General features: G+C 32.6%; 1 protein-coding gene across 1 annotated transcript in view; it reads right to left on the bottom strand.

The window, feature by feature from the left end:
- Window positions 1-575: 575 nt before the first annotated feature.
- Window positions 576-24,652, bottom strand: part of LOC130441508 (zinc finger protein 568-like) — a 79,322-nt gene continuing 55,245 nt past the window's right edge. Inside the window, exon 6 of the mRNA XM_056775224.1 lies at window positions 576-1,231. Within this exon, the coding sequence (XP_056631202.1) occupies window positions 969-1,231 (263 nt within the window). The 3' untranslated portion in view covers window positions 576-968. The remainder of the gene's footprint in view (window positions 1,232-24,652) is intronic.

The raw sequence follows: 24,652 nt of genomic DNA, 5'->3' as shown, positions 1-24,652 counted from the left end.
GAATAAAAAGGAGTTTATGATCTAGCTCTAACTGAATTCACGTTTTTTTATAAATATGACCAAACAAGAATTTATTATATAATAGTTTTGGGGGCACAGAAACTACCAATACCAAGTTATAATATATGAAATTGGTATTTTCTGTTCCCCAAATAAATAAAAAATATGAATTTATATGGAAACTATTATACAAAATTTGCTTTAAACAAAAGAAAATTAAATATAATTGGATTATAAATATAATAAACAAAGAAAAAAATATATTTGAAAAGCTTACCAGTGAATCATCACAAATTCACTACAATTTACTTCGATTTAAACACTGAAACGTAGATAGATAGAGGACGATTTAGAATACATTCCGAGGTTTCATTGAATATCTCGAATGGAGCGTCAATAAAAAATTAAGTGACTACTGTGCCAAAATACGTGAATATTCAAAATGTTTGAAGAAAAACGTCACAAGTCGAATGGCAGATGACACAGAAAAATGGGTCGCAAGACACCTTAAAAAATTTCGTAGGAAATTTCATGCTTTACAAAAAAGGTATTTGATATTTTTTCCAAAAATTTCATTTTTGTTTTGATAATGAATGATACAACAACAGAGAGGGAGAGAAATAATTTTGATGGTCATTAGAAAATTTTACAATTTTATGGACAGGTGAAAGTTTGATGATGAATATCTTTCGACCACTCAATTTAATGGGCAAAACATAAGATACAGAAGGTAGCAACCCATTTGTCCTTGTCACTCGTTAAAAAAACCACCTTAGTGTTTAAGTATATTAGATCAGTTAGATCATATTTGAAAACCTCACATTCCAACAATAGCACCCTGTAAGTAACAGTCTAAATTTTCCATATATACTACGAGACAACTTAAAATTCCCGCGTAAAAAAATACAATACAGTAAAAGTGTCAAAAATGGCCTATTACGATATAAATTGTCTTGAAAATGACAAATTCAACTACTACTGCTAACTTCACCTTTTCCATTGTCCGACGAAACATCGTTTGTTCTGTTATTGTACATAGCCAATATGGCTTCCGGAACGTCAGGATGCATCGTTTCCCTATGCCTTCTTAAATCTACTTTCCTCTGGAACGCTTTTACACATAAACCGCACGAGAACGGTTTGTATCCCGAATGTTTGCGCATGTGCGTTATGAGATTGGACGATTGGCTGAAGGCTTTCTTACACACGACGCATTTATGTGGTTTCTCGCCTGCAACAAAAAGGATTTAATTAGGATTATAAAGGTTAATGTTAGAGATTCATTTACGTCTAGAGAATTATATAACAAATCGTTTTCTTGCGCATGTGTTTTTTTTTAATAATGAAAATGATTGGTTTTCAATGTAAATATATCTGACGCTTATGTGGTTTCCTCCTATTTCAATAGAGGTATGCAGTCAGGGTCGTTAAGGGTTTCTTAAGGTATTAATTTACCTTTGAAATATTAATGGTGTTGAAGTTTATATTGATTTTTTTTACAAAAATTACGGAAATTAACAAAAATATTTGAAATTTCTTTCTACCTTATCAAACTATGATAGTTTCATCTTTTATTTGCTTATTTCGGACCAGGTTAAGACTCTCTAAGAGTTCCCGGCTCCCATACATAATTCAGTCATTAAGTCATAAATGTATTCTATTGGTAATTCGATGGTATTTTCTATCTCTTTAACCATAATCCGACCATCGTCTAGTACCAATCCGAACGCTTGTCGTCAGTCAATCTGATCAAGCAACTGGATTAATTTAACCATGATTAGACGTAGGCGTATCAACACTTGAACGATTCTTAAACTGAAATTGAGTTTCCCAACTCGTGCGCAAATATATTCCCCAACTTATATTGATAAGTGCTGATACGTTCAGAAAACTTTTATAAGAAGAAAAGCCCGGATTCGTAGCTATGTTTACTTGGTCCCAATAGAAAAATAATAAGCGTAGTTATTTCGAATAATATATTTTTAATCAAAATCTTTGTGTATACGTTTTTTTTGTTATTTGTCCATAATATTCTTTATATTATCCATCTAATCACCAAATGATTTAATATTATCATTTTTAGACGAAAAAAATGAAGACAACAACAGTTGTTGCATGAAACTTTGTATGCAATCCAACTGATCTATAGAATCATACATATCAAACATTCAAACTTTCAATTGCTGATAATTCTGTCGAAAAAACTTCAAACGTTGTTCTGGAGAGAGATTTGGCAAATTTCGTATTGATTTAAATAGTTCTAAAAGTTTTCTTCTGGCATCTTCACAAAGCGTATGGTCTAACAATGAATTTGGTTAGAAATCTTTGGTAAAACAATGCGGAATTGATTGATTCGGATGGGGTCCACCTAGAACGTCTTGGCCATTTTAAAAATGTAATGAATGATAATTCACAGGATATAGAAAAGAGGAAACCACGAATGCGTTGATCAGACGATTCTTTTTATTATCCACCTCATCACCAGATGATGTAATATTGTCATTTTTAGACGAAGAAAAAAAATGAAGACAACAACAGTTGCATGAAACTTTGTATGCAATCCAACTGATCTATAGAATCATACATATCAAACATTCAAACTTTCAATTGCTGATAATTCTGTAGAACAAATTCCAAACGTTGTTCTGGAAATTACGTAGGAGATTTGACAAATTTCGTTTTGATTTAAATAGTTCTAAAAGTTTTCTTCTGGCATTTTCAAAAAGCGTATGGTCTAACAATGAATTTGGTTAGAAATCTTTGGTAAAACAATGCGGAATTGATTGATTCGGATGGGGTCCACCTAGAACGTCTTGGCCATTTTAAAAATGTAATGAATGATAATTCACAGGATATAGAAAAGAGGAAACCACGAATGCGTTGATCAGACGATTCTTTTTATTATCCACCTCATCACCAGATGATGTAATATTGTCATTTTTAGACGAAGAAAAAAAATGAAGACAACAACAGTTGCATGAAACTTTGTATGCAATCCAACTGATCTATAGAATCATACATATCAAACATTCAAACTTTCAATTGCTGATAATTCTGTAGAACAAATTCCAAACGTTGTTCTGGAAATTACGTAGGAGATTTGACAAATTTCGTTTTGATTTAAATAGTTCTAAAAGTTTTCTTCTGGCATTTTCAAAAAGCGTATGGTCTAACAATGAATTTGGTTAGAAATCTTTGGTAAAACAATGCGGAATTGATTGATTCGGATGGGGTCCACCTAGAACGTCTTGGCCATTTTAAAAATGTAATGAATGATAATTCACAGGATATAGAAAAGAGGAAACCACGAATGCGTTGATCAGACGATTCTTTTTATTATCCACCTCATCACCAGATGATGTAATATTGTCATTTTTAGACGAAGAAAAAAAATGAAGACAACAACAGTTGTTGCATGAAACTTTGTATGCAATCCAACTGATCTATAGAATCATACATATCAAACATTCAAACTTTCAATTGCTGATAATTCTGTCGAAAAAACTTCAAACGTTGTTCTGGAGAGAGATTTGGCAAATTTCGTATTGATTTAAATAGTTCTAAAAGTTTTCTTCTGGCATCTTCACAAAGCGTATGGTCTAACAATGAATTTGGTTAGAAATCTTTGGTAAAACAATGCGGAATTGATTGATTCGGATGGGGTCCACCTAGAACGTCTTGGCCATTTTAAAAATGTAATGAATGATAATTCACAGGATATAGAAAAGAGGAAACCACGAATGCGTTGATCAGACGATTCTTTTTATTATCCACCTCATCACCAGATGATGTAATATTGTCATTTTTAGACGAAGAAAAAAAATGAAGACAACAACAGTTGTTGCATGAAACGTTGTATACAATCCAAGTGATCTATAGAATAATACATTTCAAACATTCAAACTTTCAATTGCTGATAATTCTGTAGAACAAATTCCAAACGTTGTTCTGGAAATTACGTAGGAGATTTGACAAATTTCGTTTTGATTTAAATAGTTCTAAAAGTTTTCTTCTGGCATCTTCACAAAGCGTATGGTCTAGCAATGAATTTGGTTAGAAATCTTTGGTAAAACAATGCGGAATTGATTAATTCGGATGGAGTCCACCTAGAACGTCTTGGCCATTTTAAAAATGTAATGAATGATAATTCACAGGATATAGAAAAGAGGAAACCACGAATGCGTTGATCAGACGATTCTTTTTATTATCCACCTCATCACCAGATGATGTAATATTGTCATTTTTAGACGAAGAAAAAAAATGAAGACAACAACAGTTGTTGCATGAAACTTTGTATGCAATCCAACTGATCTATAGAATCATACATATCAAACATTCAAACTTTCAATTGCTGATAATTCTGTCGAAAAAACTTCAAACGTTGTTCTGGAGAGAGATTTGGCAAATTTCGTATTGATTTAAATAGTTCTAAAAGTTTTCTTCTGGCATCTTCACAAAGCGTATGGTCTAACAATGAATTTGGTTAGAAATCTTTGGTAAAACAATGCGGAATTGATTGATTCGGATGGGGTCCACCTAGAACGTCTTGGCCATTTTAAAAATGTAATGAATGATAATTCACAGGATATAGAAAAGAGGAAACCACGAATGCGTTGATCAGACGATTCTTTTTATTATCCACCTCATCACCAGATGATGTAATATTGTCATTTTTAGACGAAGAAAAAAAATGAAGACAACAACAGTTGCATGAAACTTTGTATGCAATCCAACTGATCTATAGAATCATACATATCAAACATTCAAACTTTCAATTGCTGATAATTCTGTCGAAAAAACTTCAAACGTTGTTCTGGAGAGAGATTTGGCAAATTTCGTATTGATTTAAATAGTTCTGAAAGTTTTCTTCTGGCATTTTCAAAAAGCGTATGGTCTAACAATGAATTTGGTTAAAAATCTTTGGTAAAACAATGCGGAATTGATTGATTCGGATGGGGTCCACCTAGAACGTCTTGGCCATTTTAAAAATGTAATGAATGATAATTCACAGGATATAGAAAAGAGGAAACCACGAATGCGTTGATCAGACGATTCTTTTTATTATCCACCTAATCACCAGATGATGTAATATTGTCATTTTTAGACGAAGAAAAAAAATGAAGACAACAACAGTTGTTGCATGAAACGTTGTATACAATCCAAGTGATCTATAGAATAATACATTTCAAACATTCAAACTTTCAATTGCTGATAATTCTGTAGAACAAATTCCAAACGTTGTTCTGGAAATTACGTAGGAGATTTGGCAAATTTCGTTTTGATTTAAATAGTTCTAAAAGTTTTCTTCTGGCATCTTCACAAAGCGTATGGTCTAACAATGAATTTGGTTAGAAATCTTTGGTAAAACAATGCGGAATTGATTGATTCGGATGGGGTCCACCTAGAACGTCTTGGCCATTTTAAAAATGTAATGAATGATAATTCACAGGATATAGAAAAGAGGAAACCACGAATGCGTTGATCAGACGATTCTTTTTATTATCCACCTAATCACCAGATGATGTAATATTGTCATTTTTAGACGAAGAAAAAAAATGAAGACAACAACAGTTGCATGAAACTTTGTATGCAATCCAACTGATCTATAGAATCATACATATCAAACATTCAAACTTTCAATTGCTGATAATTCTGTCGAAAAAACTTCAAACGTTGTTCTGGAGAGAGATTTGGCAAATTTCGTATTGATTTAAATAGTTCTAAAAGTTTTCTTCTGGCATTTTCAAAAAGCGTATGGTCTAACAATGAATTTGGTTAAAAATCTTTGGTAAAACAATGCGGAATTGATTGATTCGGATGGGGTCCACCTAGAACGTCTTGGCCATTTTAAAAATGTAATGAATGATAATTCACAGGATATAGAAAAGAGGAAACCACGAATGCGTTGATCAGACGATTCTTTATATTATCCACCTCATCACCAGATGATGTAATATTGTCATTTTTAGACGAAGAAAAAAAATGAAGACAACAACAGTTGCATGAAACTTTGTATGCAATCCAACTGATCTATAGAATCATACATATCAAACATTCAAACTTTCAATTGCTGATAATTCTGTCGAAAAAACTTCAAACGTTGTTCTGGAGAGAGATTTGGCAAATTTCGTATTGATTTAAATAGTTCTAAAAGTTTTCTTCTGGCATTTTCAAAAAGCGTATGGTCTAACAATGAATTTGGTTAGAAATCTTTGGTAAAACAATGCGGAATTGATTGATTCGGATGGGGTCCACCTAGAACGTCTTGGCCATTTTAAAAATGTAATGAATGATAATTCACAGGATATAGAAAAGAGGAAACCACGAATGCGTTGATCAGACGATTCTTTTTATTATCCACCTCATCACCAGATGATGTAATATTGTCATTTTTAGACGAAGAAAAAAAATGAAGACAACAACAGTTGTTGCATGAAACGTTGTATACAATCCAAGTGATCTATAGAATAATACATATCAAACATTCAAACTTTCAATTGCTGATAATTCTGTAGAACAAATTCCAAACGTTGTTCTGGAAATTACGTAGGAGATTTGGCAAATTTCGTTTTGATTTAAATAGTTCTAAAAGTTTTCTTCTGGCATCTTCACAAAGCGTATGGTCTAACAATGAATTTGGTTAAAAGTCTTTGGTAAAACAATGCGGAATTGATTGATTCGGATGGGGTCCACCTAGAACGTCTTGGCCATTTTAAAAATGTAATGAATGATAATTCACAGGATATAGAAAAGAGGACACCACGAATGCGTTGATCAGACGATTCTTTTTATTATCCACCTCATCACCAGATGATGTAATATTGTCATTTTTAGACGAAGAAAAAAATGAAGACAACAACAGTTGCATGAAACTTTGTATGCAATCCAACTGATCTATAGAATCATACATATCAAACATTCAAACTTTCAATTGCATATAATTCTGTAGAACAAATTCCAAACGTTGTTCTGGAAATTACGTAGGAGATTTGACAAATTTCGTTTTGATTTAAATAGTTCTAAAAGTTTTCTTCTGGTATCTTCACAAAGCGTATGGTCTAGCAATGAATTTGGTTAGAAATCTTTGGTAAAACAATGCGGAATTGATTGATTCGGATGGGGTCCACCTAGAACGTCTTGGCCATTTTAAAAATGTAATGAATGATAATTCACAGGATATAGAAAAGAGGAAACCACGAATGCGTTGATCAGACGATTCTTTTTATTATCCACCTAATCACCAGATGATGTAATATTGTCATTTTTAGACGAAGAAAAAAAATGAAGACAACAACAGTTGTTGCATGAAACGTTGTATACAATCCAAGTGATCTATAGAATCATACATATCAAACATTCAAACTTTCAATTGCTGATAATTCTGTCGAAAAAACTTCAAACGTTGTTCTGGAGAGAGATTTGGCAAATTTCGTATTGATTTAAATAGTTCTAAAAGTTTTCTTCTGGTATCTTCACAAAGCGTATGGTCTAGCAATGAATTTGGTTAGAAATCTTTGGTAAAACAATGCGGAATTGATTGATTCGGATGGGGTCCACCTAGAACGTCTTGGCCATTTTAAAAATGTAATGAATGATAATTCACAGGATATAGAAAAGAGGAAACCACGAATGCGTTGATCAGACGATTCTTTTTATTATCCACCTAATCACCAGATGATGTAATATTGTCATTTTTAGACGAAGAAAAAAAATGAAGACAACAACAGTTGTTGCATGAAACGTTGTATACAATCCAAGTGATCTATAGAATAATACATATCAAACATTCAAACTTTCAATTGCTGATAATTCTGTAGAACAAATTCCAAACGTTGTTCTGGAAATTACGTAGGAGATTTGGCAAATTTCGTTTTGATTTAAATAGTTCTAAAAGTTTTCTTCTGGCATCTTCACAAAGCGTATGGTCTAACAATGAATTTGGTTAAAAGTCTTTGGTAAAACAATGCGGAATTGATTGATTCGGATGGGGTCCACCTAGAACGTCTTGGCCATTTTAAAAATGTAATGAATGATAATTCACAGGATATAGAAAAGAGGACACCACGAATGCGTTGATCAGACGATTCTTTTTATTATCCACCTCATCACCAGATGATGTAATATTGTCATTTTTAGACGAAGAAAAAAATGAAGACAACAACAGTTGCATGAAACTTTGTATGCAATCCAACTGATCTATAGAATCATACATATCAAACATTCAAACTTTCAATTGCATATAATTCTGTAGAACAAATTCCAAACGTTGTTCTGGAAATTACGTAGGAGATTTGACAAATTTCGTTTTGATTTAAATAGTTCTAAAAGTTTTCTTCTGGTATCTTCACAAAGCGTATGGTCTAGCAATGAATTTGGTTAGAAATCTTTGGTAAAACAATGCGGAATTGATTGATTCGGATGGGGTCCACCTAGAACGTCTTGGCCATTTTAAAAATGTAATGAATGATAATTCACAGGATATAGAAAAGAGGAAACCACGAATGCGTTGATCAGACGATTCTTTTTATTATCCACCTAATCACCAGATGATGTAATATTGTCATTTTTAGACGAAGAAAAAAAATGAAGACAACAACAGTTGTTGCATGAAACGTTGTATACAATCCAAGTGATCTATAGAATCATACATATCAAACATTCAAACTTTCAATTGCTGATAATTCTGTCGAAAAAACTTCAAACGTTGTTCTGGAGAGAGATTTGGCAAATTTCGTATTGATTTAAATAGTTCTAAAAGTTTTCTTCTGGTATCTTCACAAAGCGTATGGTCTAGCAATGAATTTGGTTAGAAATCTTTGGTAAAACAATGCGGAATTGATTGATTCGGATGGGGTCCACCTAGAACGTCTTGGCCATTTTAAAAATGTAATGAATGATAATTCACAGGATATAGAAAAGAGGAAACCACGAATGCGTTGATCAGACGATTCTTTTTATTATCCACCTAATCACCAGATGATGTAATATTGTCATTTTTAGACGAAGAAAAAAAATGAAGACAACAACAGTTGTTGCATGAAACGTTGTATACAATCCAAGTGATCTATAGAATCATACATATCAAACATTCAAACTTTCAATTGCTGATAATTCTGTCGAAAAAACTTCAAACGTTGTTCTGGAGAGAGATTTGGCAAATTTCGTATTGATTTAAATAGTTCTAAAAGTTTTCTTCTGGCATTTTCAAAAAGCGTGTGGTCTAACAATGAATTTGGTTAGAAATCTTTGATAAAACAATGCGTATTTAGCTCATGTTGAGCCAATTAACAGTTTAGGAATGCGAGTTGAGTGATTCGGATTGACAGGAATAGATTTATATTCAAAATTGGTCGTATATATTTTACGCGTTCCTCGTGCATCTTGTATTTTGATTTTGAATTTGAATCAAATTGAATTATAACCCGTTTTCATTAATGTTTTTTTTTATTCTAATTTCCAATCATCTATTCCATTATTAAAATTGAAACGGCAACTACTGTTTTCAATATACTAATAATGTGTCGTCTTTTAAACAACTATTAACTACGTAACGGTTATTTCAATCAATAAATAATTTCAAATAGGAAAAAAAACCGCGGAAGCAATTATTCAATTATATGTTTAATGAAAAATGATGGCGATCCTTTTTGATATAAGATAGATATAGAAGTTGGTTACATTGTTTTCTACTAAACTTTATTAAACAGTCCCCCAAGGATCAAACGAACATTGTACGGTTGTTGTAGGCCATGTAGGTGGTTAGCAAACACGAATACAATCTTTTCGAATGTGTGTAAACATGCTTTTAAAAATAATCAGATTCTACTAAATAATTTTCTTCAGTTGTAAGGGGAAAATTAGAAGCAGAAACCAACAAAAAAATTATGTATTAGTAGTCAATAGAAAGAGTATGAATAAAAAGACACTTGAAAAGATGAAATAAATAAAATTTGAAAGAAATTAACTACATGAACAACTATATAAATAGATGTGGGGAAAGAAATTGGACAAAATGATACAATACATTAAAAGGGTGATCAATAACTGTACCAAAACTACAGACGAACTATTATTCTAAATGTGGCTCATGATAACTACCAGGATGGTACCAGAAGTACCTGGATCAACAGAGAATGCTGTTCAAAGCTGTTCAAAATAGCCATTAACTGCCTACATTATCTCTTCATTGTTGGAAAATCTGCGAAAAGGGTTTAATTCGATAATTTTGGCCATTGCAATAAAGGATTTGTGATCTAGTGCTAAGTCTTGATGAAACACTATTTTCATCTTAGCCAAATGCGGCCGTTTTTGTTTGATTTCTTCGATATAACGTTGCAATAAGTTCGCCATGATCTTACCAGCAGATGGAACTGTCTTTGCCCTATTAGGAGCCGGTTCTCCTTGTTCTTTTATTTCGGGCGTGTTGGACTCACGGTTTATCCATGCCAAACTCTCGATGGAAACATCTTCACGACAATGTTTTTGTCCCATTGCGAGCAAACACGGCTTCCATCTTACAACGTGTCATGCAAGGTCGTCATTTTAAAAGCCATACTAATTAAAGTCATCCAAAGTTACTACCAAGATTATGAACGAGTCTGTTAGTGTTCAATTGTCCAAGAAGACTACTTTAAATGATATAAAATTGCTAACAAAGTTTTGGTAACTGGAAAATCAGTCTCTTTACTTTTTTACGCATAGTATAAACTAGGAAATGGAATGTTTCTAGTTTTTATTGATAGATCGACATGAGAAGACAATGTGAACTCCTGTGTACAATAATACATCGTGATTGTGAACATTTGGTGTACGGAAAGAACTAGAATCGAAACTATAGATAAAATAAAGTTATGAAATATAGGTGAAAATAGATATTGAAATAGTTATGATTCGATAAAAGCAAATAAAAGGGACACAAAAATGGAGACGTGAGTTTGAAATTGCAAAAACCGAAAAACTAGGACGAGGGAAAAACTGAAGATATTCAATAAAAAAAACAGAAAAAATGAATAAGAAACGTTTGAGTTTGAGGTATAGCTGGTATGAATAAATACAGACAGACTAACAGGAAAATTATAAATCGAAGAAGATAACCAAGACTGAAATGGATACACCAAACAAAATCACTGACACCAAAATATAAGTCATTCTTCAAAATTCTTATTTAGTATTCTAAATCATTGGTTTTCATAATTGTAATGGAAAAAGAAACTGAAAAACGCAAATTTCTTTCTTATTTCAAAAACTTGGAGTTTGAATTCGTATAATATCCTGGCCTAAACATATCAACATTAATTTCAATTAGGATTTGACGGTTTATCATGCATAGCTGTTTGGAAATTTGTAATTTTACTCGTGAAACAATCTTTAGGTCATTTGATTATCATAAATTGGTTACTAACACAGAATTCCTTTGAGGAATCAGTTGTAGCTACCGACATTCATCAGGATTATCGATGACGTAGCTCTGAATTCTCAGACACTGAGATTTTTTCCATTTTCTTATATTACAGAGCCAGGATTTCTTCTTCCAGCCCATGCCTTTCCTCTTTCTCTCTACTCTGCCTTCCATAATGTTCTGTATCCTATTTAAGATGTTTTTTTTATCTTAATAATTGTATTTTGTGACCAATTCGTGTTAGTACTTCGTCGTTAGTGATTCTGTCAGTCCACGGTATCTTCAGGATGCGTCTATAGAGCCACATCTTAAATTTTTTGATCATTTCAGTGTACAAGGTCCAAATTTCCACTCTGTATAGCGGTACTAACCACACATAACAATCCATGAATCCTATTTTGACGTGAAGGTTTAGATTTATGTTTGCAAAACATTGAGGTGTACTTTACAAATGCCTTTCGAGCTATTTCAATTCATATCTTGATTCCTTCGTCGGGATCCATTTTAACGGATGCAGATATCCTTATTTTCGTTATTTAATATCTGGTTGATCCTTCTAAGGATTTTTTATCAAGATGTGCTTGAAATTATAAGGATATAAGAATATGTTCAGAATACTTTAATATTTTATTGTATGTTTGGTGTCTTCGTAATTTGTAGATGAAGAGATTTATTGTCGAAATAATCCAAACTTTTAACTATTACCGATTTTTAAAAACTTGTTTTGCGTTTGATAGCTCGTCATTTTTTTTCATTTTAATTGTATTTTCACCACTTTTATCATTTTTAACAGTCAATTATGTCTGTCTATATTTCGTTCAGTCCAGTTGAGTACTAGTATACATATTTGATTGGCTTTTTATTACGATCATCATCGTTTCGTCCCTTTCTCTCTGTTCTGTTATTTCCTATTATGATTTTCACCTCACGTAAGTTCGCATTCTGTTCCTAATAAATATTACAAAAAATAGAATAAATCAATGACTATACCACCGCGAGTTGTAATCAAAGTCTCACATACACGTTGAAGGTAATACCCGCATTTTAAATGATAACTATAGATAAAAGATAGGTGTAATATTTTGTTGCGAGGTGCATAACCTTCAAAACAAAATACGTTTCACCAGTTATATACGTTATTCTCGTTATCATCAAGGCTACAAGACCTTGTAACTCAATTTGTATTCAACTTCTTTCTCAACTCTATCAGCCAAAACCTAATCGTAAATGAATAGTTGGCAGCGAATGGCAGGATCATATTAATCGAGGTTAAAAAAATGTTTGTCTATCCCTTTGAGGGTGTCCACAAACTCGTGATTTTAATACCTGCTACAACATTTTAATTTCTGTTACAATGTGCCTACTCGTGATCGTGGTTGTCATGAATATTTGACAACTCGTTAAGGAATATTATGCAGCTCGGGATTTCAATTAAGTAAAAAACTGGAAAAAGTACTTTGGATAGTATTTAGAAGTGCCATCCATGTAAATCAACCCCAGTATACAATCAAGAACGTTTGTTAAAAGACTTCGTGTTGAAAGAAAACTTTGATCAACAATCGAATACTTCTACATCAATTTACTTTATCAGGTAATTCTAAATCCTTCTAAATTTAGATTTAATGGTGAAAGAACGTCCAATAAGCTGAAAAATTAACGCATATACTGTTGAATTATGCATCCGATTCCATAGTTTCAATATTTGTACATTTTCTAACCACATATATGTTATTTCGTAAACTATTCACAAGTTTTTCACAGTTACCAGGTAAAACTTGGTACCACTGTTCTAGAACACGATTCCTTACACTGTTCAAGTTCTATGGTGATGTTTTATATTCATTTAGATGCGTTCTCAGTCTCCTAATATCCATAAAAAACTTGTCCAGAATCAAAATTCCATTTATAAATGCTTTCAAAAATATCTTCTACGTAAATTTTAGTTCAGCCCACAAACTGATTCGATGTTTCCATTTTATTTGGATAATCTGAGTAGTTTTGTGAATTCTATCCATGGACAAACCGGAGTTGATGAAAATCTAAGCAATGCTCTGTTTAATTCTCTCTGGGTTTTGGCATATTTTGCCCATCTGTTTTCTGGCATTATTTCGATGTGATCTTCTCAACATCATTTACGTTTTCGAACCCATATCACCATATCCATGATTTCTAGTTTTTCGCTACTTTCCTGACTTCTTTGAGGCTCATTCCTTCAATCGTTCTTATCGTTTTCATTTCATTATTTGTTGCAATCTGCAATATCTAACAGGATCTTTGGTTATGTCTTCATATTTCTTCAGCTAAGGCTCTCTCCATGATCTGTAATTATTTGGACAGTCCCTTTTTGGTTTTGCTCCTTGTTATATAACCCATTCTCCAATACTGTTTTGATATATTTAGTTCTTCTGTAGAATGTTGAATCTGAATCATACTGCATCATATGCTTAAGTGAGGTCAACAAAACATACTTTATCTGAACTTTATCGACCCAATCCTTGCTGTTGGAAGTTGTGTGTCTAAAATAGCTGCGATTTCTTTCTGTAATGTCATTTACTATCTCCTTAACTTTTTTTCTGTTATATTTCACACCGCCATTTAAATCTTGATTGACGATATTCCTATGCGTTCCATACTTTAAATACACTCTGTATATATAATATTACAAAAAGTATATTACAGTAGGTAATTATTACTTTATCTATAATAGTTACCATTGCTTTTAGCTGTTTAAATGAAGTGTATTTAATCGGTAAATTGGAGCTATGTCAGCGCGTTATCTTTTCAAATGGTTTCTTTATAACTAAGATAGAAGTTGTAATTGACATTTTATTATTATATTTAGCGTGAATCACACAGGTCTAGATATCTAACAGATACAAAAAACGTAAAATAGAGAGGTGATGGGTACGGCGACTGATAATACTGTAAATATAAACACACTGCTTAACAATTGATGTATCCTGCTGTTGTACTTACTGCAGCTTCTACTAAAGGACAATTTTCCTCATTGTAATAAAAGAAGATCTGTTGTGTTTCCTTTTTTGTCATGGCACCAGGCGACACCACGTTGTTATTCATAAATTGCTTTTACTTAGATTCATAAATTAAATATAACTTCCTCGGTTAAAACACCTTATCCTGACTCGATCTCTGTAGATTTTTCCAGTAACTGGTTTTACTTATCTACCTAGACAGGATTTATGGAACCATTTTCAGGCTGATTATACTGAAGCCACAAATAATTGGCTGAGATCTAAATCCCAGAGAATTCAACCCATTTCCAAGCTAGTCGACAAAGCCTTTCAAAAAGCTGCAACTTTGTTAACTGCTTACAATGCTTTTCGATCCACCGACATCTGGTTATTAAGGACTGATGTGTTCACAGGAGCAGACTTTTTGGCAGCAGCGACCACTAATATTCAGATACCAACAGCAACGGCAAGGGATAATGAACGTAGACCATCAATGATTCGACCTGTAGAAGCTCGCTCCTTCGACGAACTGAGGATTCATGAAACTTTTTTTCAAACTTATTATACCAAAACTGCAAATAACTCACTAAGATTCAATCCACATGAGGAATAACTCGTTTCCAAGCTGCAGAGCTGATCGACAAAGCCTTCCGAAAAGCTGCAACTTGTTCAACTGCTTAAAACGCTTTTTCGATCCACCGACATCTGGTTGTTAAGCAGTGAGGTGTTTAGAGAAACAGACTTTTTGGCAGCAGAGATCACTAATAATGAAGATAATGAACATAGACCATCAATGATTCGACCTGTAGAAGCGCGTTCCGTCGAGGAGCTTGGTTTATCAGTATCTGATAGGGTTCATGAAACTTTTTTCCAAACTTATTATACCAAAGCTGCAAATAACTCACTAAGATTCAATCCACATGAGGAATAACTCGTTTCCAAGCTGCAGAGCTGATCGACAAAGCCTTCCGAAAAGCTGCAACTTGTTCAACTGCTTAAAACGCTTTTTCGATCCACCGACATCTGGTTGTTAAGCAGTGAGGTGTTTAGAGAAACAGACTTTTTGGCAGCAGAGATCACTAATAATGAAGATAATGAACATAGACCATCAATGATTCGACCTGTAGAAGCGCGTTCCGTCGAGGAGCTTGGTTTATCAGTATCTGATAGGGTTCATGAAACTTTTTTCCAAACTTATTATACCAAAGCTGCAAATAACTCACTAAGATTCAATCCACATGAGGAATAACTCGTTTCCAAGCTGCAGAGCTGATCGACAAAGCCTTCCGAAAAGCTGCAACTTGTTCAACTGCTTAAAACGCTTTTTCGATCCACCGACATCTGGTTGTTAAGCAGTGAGGTGTTTAGAGAAACAGACTTTTTGGCAGCAGAGATCACTAATAATGAAGATAATGAACATAGACCATCAATGATTCGACCTGTAGAAGCGCGTTCCGTCGAGGAGCTTGGTTTATCAGTATCTGATAGGGTTCATGAAACTTTTTTCCAAACTTATTATACCAAAGCTGCAAATAACTCACTAAGATTCAATCCACATGAGGAATAACTCGTTTCCAAGCTGCAGAGCTGATCGACAAAGCCTTCCGAAAAGCTGCAACTTGTTCAACTGCTTAAAACGCTTTTTCGATCCACCGACATCTGGTTGTTAAGCAGTGAGGTGTTTAGAGAAACAGACTTTTTGGCAGCAGAGATCACTAATAATGAAGATAATGAACATAGACCATCAATGATTCGACCTGTAGAAGCGCGTTCCGTCGAGGAGCTTGGTTTATCAGTATCTGATAGGGTTCATGAAACTTTTTTCCAAACTTATTATACCAAAGCTGCAAATAACTCACTAAGATTCAATCCACATGAGGAATAACTCGTTTCCAAGCTGCAGAGCTGATCGACAAAGCCTTCCGAAAAGCTGCAACTTGTTCAACTGCTTATAACGCTTTTTCGATCCACCGACATCTGGTTGTTAAGCAGTGAGGTGTTTAGAGAAACAGACTTTTTGGCAGCAGAGATCACTAATAATGAAGATAATGAACATAGACCATCAATGATTCGACCTGTAGAAGCGCGTTCCGTCGAGGAGCTTGGTTTATCAGTATCTGAGGATTCATGAAACTTTTTTTCAAACCTTTTATACCAAAACTGCAAATAACTCACTAAGATTCAATCCACATGAGTAATAACTCGTTTCCAAGCTGCAGCGGATTCTGGCACCTAGCAATGAACGTTTCACTGAACCATTGTTATTAATAACTGAGATTTTAACACCTTTGGATTACCGTCATCAATATCAAGTGATCAGAAGCATTTTTTAAAATAAGGATCTAACTAGCAAATATGAACAACAGTCATCTTTCGAGTACATCCTTTTTTATTTCTCCAAAGGATATTGTGGCCATCCCTAGAACATCTAAAGAATTAGTGGTGGATTGGAATTCTTTTCACTTAGCCCCCTCGGATTATTTTCTGTCCCCAGTCTTGAAAAAATGGATCGTTGGTCAAAGATTTTCCAACAATGAAGAGGTGATGTCAGTAGTGAATGATTATTTTGAGGAATTTGACGATTCTTATTATCTAGCTTATTGAACATCGCTGGGAAAAGTGTAGGAATGCTTTAAAGAGATTACGTTGAAAAATAAATAGATTTTTTCCCAAAATTTTTGTTTCCTTTGCTGGACCAGTTATTTCTAGGACCATCCTCGTATATTATCAAAGATTAAATTGTAGTAATCTAAGGACGTCGATTTTTATAGATTATTAAAGAACATTGATGGGAATAAAAGTTTTGAATCGTGGTTTCTTAGATTTTTCAAAGCAATATGTAATTTGTGAAGGGAAGAATTATATTTGAACCATAAACTAACTTCAAAAGAAATAAATGATATATAAAGCTATATAAAGCTAAGTTTTCTTTGTCAGTCAAAGCCTTTCAAAGATTTAATGACAGAAATTTATTGATCTAGATAAGTTAATTATTTTACTCGATAAATAAATTATCTGAAGGTTTTGAATCGAATTAATCTAGGGATAGTTGACTTTTATAAAGATCCATTGGTCTATTGAAAAAATTAATAAAAGTAATAATACAGGGTGTATAACAAACAAAGATCCACACTGATATTTGGAAATATTTATCAGAATACACTTTTGAATTAAAATAGACGTTTTCCATTATCTTATTAAAATGTTATAAATACTCCCAGCTTAATATCAGCATGAATTGTTTTCATGAATCACTCTGTATTTATATTTAACGTATTATGATGTGTTATTTTTCTGTTGAATCTTGGAATACCAGAAAAGTTATGGAATCAAAATGCTACACGATAAAAGTATCAAAATCAAGTATTTTTTTCCGTGTTGGTAAAGCTTGTATCACACGTTGCGTCCAATGCTTGCAAAGTTGGACGCTGGTATGATGGGACGCATCGTGTGGCATTCGAATGTTTTGCTTCCAACGTTGGTCATAGGATGTCGGTTCTTTTGAGCCAACATCGGAACGAAGCTTGAACACTTGTGGTAAAACTATATACACTTCTTGTCCTCTTGCGCGCGAATGCTACGTGTTTTGTATGAAAAACCAAAGTTGTCATTATCATCCAGGTTATTTCAATAGTATTTATATACTTTTTCCCACGTTTTCACTTCTTTAGAAAAGGTTCCAGGATTCGATGAATGTTGGAAGGTGAATATTGACGTAAACGTTGGACGTATCGTGTAGTACCAGCTTAAGACATGTTTTGATCTAGGATGAAAAGTATTTATTTCCGTAAAACTTTTTTTAAAACTTTATTTATTACATTCGCACGAAATATACCTGAAGAACTTGAACATTTAATGAATAAATCGAATTCTTCTTTATTCGTCTTTCAAATGACAAAATCTATTTGGAAAAAAACATCATGTAGAAACTGTTTTCTTCTTGTTAACAGTGTATGTAATCTTGTACGTCTTTTTTAGACAAAAAATACTTTCTTAACGGATTAATTACTAGGAAATATTTCAATTTCGTTAATTATACTAAAAATATAGAGTTTTTTGCTTAATTCTATGAATTTTCCGATAAAAGTTACACTAATTTTTCTCAATAAAGCGGCCTAGAACAGAATTTTCACAGTCTACTAGATTTTCTAGTTTCTCTACATAAATTTGGGTTCTCAGCCTTTTCTTCTTCATTATTTGTTAAGTTCCATAATTCAACACCATGAGATACAAGGGAGGTGTAACTTTTGATTGAAAAAGATATTTATTTTCACATTCTTGTTCAAAATTATTTTATTTAAAGCCATTCACAATAAATTTTTGAAAGTTCCTTGCCATCATCATTTCATTTGTCTGAAATTGCTTTCCAATAAGCTATTTTATTTATTTGGAAGCATGGAGTAATCTAAGGGAGCTAGATCTGGTAAATATGACGGATGAGGTAATAAATTTTCGGCTAATTTTATACCTAAATACCGACCGAAAAGGTAGATGCATTAATGTGATGATAGTAAGTAATATTTTTGTTCTTTTACATCAACACGTGTCAGTAAATCAACGAAGCAATCATCAGTATTCCCTTCCATCATTCTGAATCCCCAAACACAATGATATCGAACTTTTATTTTTCACAAAAACGTTTTTATTTTTATTTCTCGAATGAAATTCCTTATTTCAACTTCATATGTTTGTTATTAAACACGATTTTATCAAACATATCGTAAAGTAACTGGAGGATTCGTATTCATACGATTATAACTAAAATCAGTGAAACATCTACATGGGACTTTTCTTTTTTTAATTGTTTTTCCACGTAAAAACCAATGTTCAATTAGAATTTAGTTCCTTCTTCATATTGACTCTAGGATGAAACATTTTTCTTCACATGAGTTGTACAACGAATTCATCTGACAGATTTATGTGAAATTTTGACAAATGACATCATGAAAATTGCGACAACTAACGATATAATCTGAAATCTCCCTCGTATTTTACCATTCCACTATGCTTTAAAATTCGCAGAATAGTGAGTATAATAACTTCCATTCTGTGACTATGTGACTATAAGACAATAGTATGACTCAGATTTATCGCTAAAACGTCTTGTACGTGGACAATTCCTTTCTTTTATTAATTAATAGTAAGATTCGTACAGTGATTTCCGTCGTGAATGCATGATTAAATAAAAATATCTTTTATAATATTTCTTTTCACGTTATCAAATTGCTTTTTATGAGAAATTCGAATTGAGGAAACTGTCTAAAAATCTGCGATTCGAAAAGACAAAATATATTCCTTTCTTAGAGAGATCTAGGTCAGACCCTGCCGACTACCTTTTTCTCTCCAAATCGATTCATCTGAATTAAGCAATTTGAATAAATAACGTGTTTGATGAATTTTAATACACCTCGTATTTATATGCAAGCGACGTATATTTTTAACATCGACACGATACCGGTAGGATCATTACAGACACATTCTTCGTATAAATAAAAGGGCACAAGAGGTTGCAAAACGACGAGAACCAGGACCAGTTGATTGATAGCTCGCCGTAAAATGAATCATAAATCTGGCGATGTACTCGACCACATTGGAAACAAACAATTAAACAGGGTGATAGAGAAAACCGAGTTTTGATTGTGAAAATATTTTTTAAAAGTACTAGAAACGATTATACCTCAATTCGAACCAATAGTTAGTTGATTAATTGATATAAATAACTAATAAAAACGAAAATGCTTTTTTAGACGACGCCATTTGAAAGTTCTTCGTTCTGTATTCATTTACATAATACCGAAAGTTGCGTTTTGAGTGTTCCATGTATTGAAAGTGACAGTTCCGTACTGCAAAACGCTTTCGAGACGTTCTGGAGTGACCTAACCATTTCAATGTTGACAGTTGACAGTTGACAGTTTCATTTCGATAATTTTGCATAACCTGATGATAAATGATGAAATTTGTAGCATCTTAACGTTTTGACCTATTTCGGTCTTTATCAAAATCTTAGTGGACAACGATTAGTTGCGTAATAATTATATTAATCACTAGATTATCTAAATATTAATATCATTTAACAACAAAAAACGATTTTGTTTTACTTGTTATATGCCAAACATATGTAGTAATCAATTAATATATTCCTAGCTGCATAATTCCTGATTTTTTAGAGATTTTTTCTTCATTTTATAAATATTTCGAACATAAAAATGTACTTGTACAAATGTATAACCAGTATAAGTTACAACAAAAAGTTGGGGCATAACAATTTTAAATTTTCCATAACCTGTTCGATATGCAGCTGGTCTCTTTCTATATGGCTCTCCATATATACGAAAAGCGATGAAATAGTCGACTTGTTGCCAACTAAATTATCAGTTCCAACCAATATACCAATTACAATGTATGTTAGAGTCAAACATGATCATTATATAGAAGGATTCTCATTGAGCAGACATTTCCATGACAAAGAATGATTAGCCCTGCTGTTATACCCATCAGACATTTTTTTTTTTTTTGATACACGCATCTTGAAAGAGCTAGTTACTCTTATTTTTGATCAACGATCATTCTCAGATTATTTTTAAATTCCTTCAATACAACGTCGTTTCAAAATTGCAAAATATGATCAAGAATCTGAGAAAATATCTGAGAAACAACACAGTAAATAACTTAAAGATTGAAATATCATAAATAAAATGCTTGGAATGGTTAATTTCACCAATGAATCTTCAATATAATTAATGATATAAGAATATGGAATTATTTGAAATCTCAGGTTATGTGTAACTGAAACCATTTCGATTTACGAAATCTTTGCAACAGATGACAAAGACAGAATTTTCATTTTTACCTAACATTTTAAAAAGCACCTCTATCAACTGTTTCTTTAGTGGATAGAACCACTTTTCCTGCTCATCTTCACAAACACTAAAGTAAAGTACTAGTTTGGTCCAAGTATCTAAGTTTGGACGCTGGACAAAGAAGATTTTTGGAGTGAGATCGCTCACTGTAGTACAGAATGATGATACCAAGGAGATGATGATATTAAGAGAATGTAATCAAATTGGTAAATGTCGCACAGAATCAACACCATATGGACTCAATTAGGGGAGGCTTATATCCAGGAATTGACTCAGATGAGATGAATTTACCTTACATTAATTTGGATACACTCTTAAACTAAAATACTCGTGAATGAAATTGAGAATCAAATCGTACGTCATTATTTAAAACTTCTCAAATTTCTCCACTGCCTTTTGGAAATTGTTGAGCTTATATGGCACACTACCAACAACAAGATGATCAGGTGAAGTTGAACTGTATCTAGCGGATTCAACACCAATAATTAATTCGTAGTTTCGTGGCATCTTCGTGCGTGGAAAACGAAAACATTCACTCGAAATCTCTTCTTGCGTACTGGTTCATCATTTACCAAACAACCTTAAGTTTGACGATTATGTTAAGAGGCTATCCTGGCATCATACTGATGGTGGCTTACCACTGCCTTCCCATGAATGGCATAACGAGTTTCCATTTTAAATATTGAATCTACTCCGTGCCAACTTAGGAGGCAGATTATCGTACTTATAATAAAATAGATAAATGTATAGGAATCAGATTATTGATAAATATTAATCGATTACAACTTTTACGATTATTTCCTTTCCTTAAGTTTTAAAAAATCACCTCAAGGTAACTCATTTTGGATCTCGTAACCGACTAGCTGAAGGTTGTTCTGGTATCGTATTTCTAGTATGACTAATGGTGGGACCACACGATACAGATTTTTGTTCGTACAGATATCTGTACCCAAACATTTGGATAGAATGTATGTTCAGACATTTCATTCGAAAATACAATTTAAATTTCTAAGCTACGACAAATACGACTTTTAGATCGTAACGAAATTTGTCTGTATTGTCTAGTTTGCACAGACAAAGTCTGTATTGTGTAGACCCACCATATTTAATTGTGATTCTACATATTTAAAGAAAACCTCTCTAATTACAAATCTTTTGTGTATTTATATCTACTATTTAGTTGAATCGATATACTGATTGATAAATTGTTAAATCACCCTGTATTAAGAATTGACGATTAAAAATTTATTTGAATGGGGCGCAGCCAATTCTAACGGGAATCCTGTGTATACATGTGCGTGTAAACGTAAAGTGCATATTGCGTGTTACGTTGCATTTACACAAGTAATGCTAATGTGTTTAAATAAACTCGAACTAAATTTCAATATTAAACTTAATTTTGAACATTACAAAAAAAATACGCATCGCTTGATATTTATGGAACAGATTTATTTTTTAATTGGTTCATATTCAACAAAAAAAATATAAGCATTTAGCTTGAAAGTTTTTGGTTTACGAGGAGTGAAAGTTTGGAAGCTTCAGCTTCAAATTTTGAATAAGGTTTCATGTATGTGGGTTTTGTCATTCTGGAGGCATCCTTTTTTTGCGATATAAACAAGTGAGGTTAACAAGAAGATGTTCGAATTATCAAGATTGATTTGGTCAAACTTCGATCGTGAATTTTTTTATCATTTCAAACGTAACAACCTGTACATTTCTCGTGCATTAAATGGCACTCTCAATTTCCTATCAAGTGCATAAGGACTTCCTCAACTTTTTTTCTAACCTATCTTTTTATAGTCGCTTGTTGTCAATTATTAACAAATTTGGTAAATGTAATAAACAGAATCGTAGTTTGTGTCCGATTCTTTTTGTTATTAACAGTAGTTGATGATGAATACAAAAACAAGAAAAATCGTAAGACAAACAGGTTTAAGTTAAACCAGATTTGAGTTCGATTGACCTCTTTTTAAGGCGTTCCTCTATAATGTTGCCAAATATTACAGTACAGATTACCGTTTACAGTAAAATTGTTAGAAAAATTATATTGATTGAATTGGTCATTTGAGAAACACCTTCAAAAAATTAAGCATTCAGGAAATACGAAAAAAAGTCAACTAGTTCATAATTTAACATTATTTGACTTGACAGATGACAGTTAAGACTTCTGGTGACTAATGGCGTTGGTGACATTTGACATTAGAGATGGCGTAATGGCTTTGTTTATTTACTGATTTTCATGAGGTAATAAACGAAGTACAGGATAGATAATAGCTAGAAAATAGTTAAAATTGGCGATAATCTAGAGGAAAACTCACTATAATCCTACATGCTGAAGCTGAAGAGAATTATTATTGTATATTGAAAAAGTTAAAAACTACGCGTCTGATTGTTATTATAAAATGACAGCAGATTCATGTGAAAAATGATTTAGTGGGCTAAATATTCCACCAAGAATCGATAATCGTTATCGGCCACGCGGCAACTACGTAAAGTACCGAATATCATCAGGAGAAACGCTTTTATGATTGAAAACATATATGTATCTCTTTCACACGATTAACGGTGTAAAAATGTATAAAAGCTTTGTGAATAAGAAAGTCAGAAGCTCTTCTCTACCAAAAAATACGCAATAACAGTATTTCTAATGTACCAAAATACAAAAGAAAAGGCGTTCTACCAAAATACAACTTAACAGTGATTATAATGTACCAAATCACGAAATAACAGTTCATAAAAATTCTTTATGATTATTTTTGCTTCAAAGATACATATTTATTTCGATTTTGACGTTTCAAATATGTATTATTTCGAAATGTTACTATTTGGTTGTAATACTGATGGAAGTGTAGAATTAAAAGTACTAAAAAAGTATACCGTTTACTGTAAAATTGATAGAAAATATTTTATTGATTGAACTGGTCATTTGAGAAACACCTTCAGAAAATTAAGCTTTCAGGAAACACGAAAAAAAGTCAGCTAGTTCATAATTTAACATTATTTGACTTGACAGATGACAGTTAAGACTTCTGGTGACTAATGGCGTTGGTGACATTTGACATTAGAGATGGCGTAATGGCTTTGTTTATTTACTGATTTTCATGAGATAATAAACAAAGTACAGGATGAATAATAGTTAAAATTGGCGATCCAAATAACAGGATTTATAATGTACCAGAATACAAAACAACATGCGTCCTACCAGAATGCAACTTAACAGTGATTATAATGTACCAAATCACGAAATAACAGCTCCTAAAAATTCTTTATGATTATTTTTGCTTCAAAGATACATATTTATTTCGATTTTGACGTTTCAAATATGTATTATTTCGAAATGTTACTATTTGGTTGTAATACTGATGAAGGTGTAAAATTAAAAGTACTAAAAAAGAATACCGTTTACATTAAATTGATAGAAA

The sequence above is a fragment of the Diorhabda sublineata genome, chromosome 3, assembly GCF_026230105.1.
Source record: "Diorhabda sublineata isolate icDioSubl1.1 chromosome 3, icDioSubl1.1, whole genome shotgun sequence".
In the NCBI taxonomy this organism is placed as follows: domain Eukaryota; kingdom Metazoa; phylum Arthropoda; class Insecta; order Coleoptera; family Chrysomelidae; genus Diorhabda; species Diorhabda sublineata.
The sequence above is the reverse complement of the archived record's forward strand: the minus strand, read 5'-3'. Positions and strand labels throughout refer to the sequence as shown.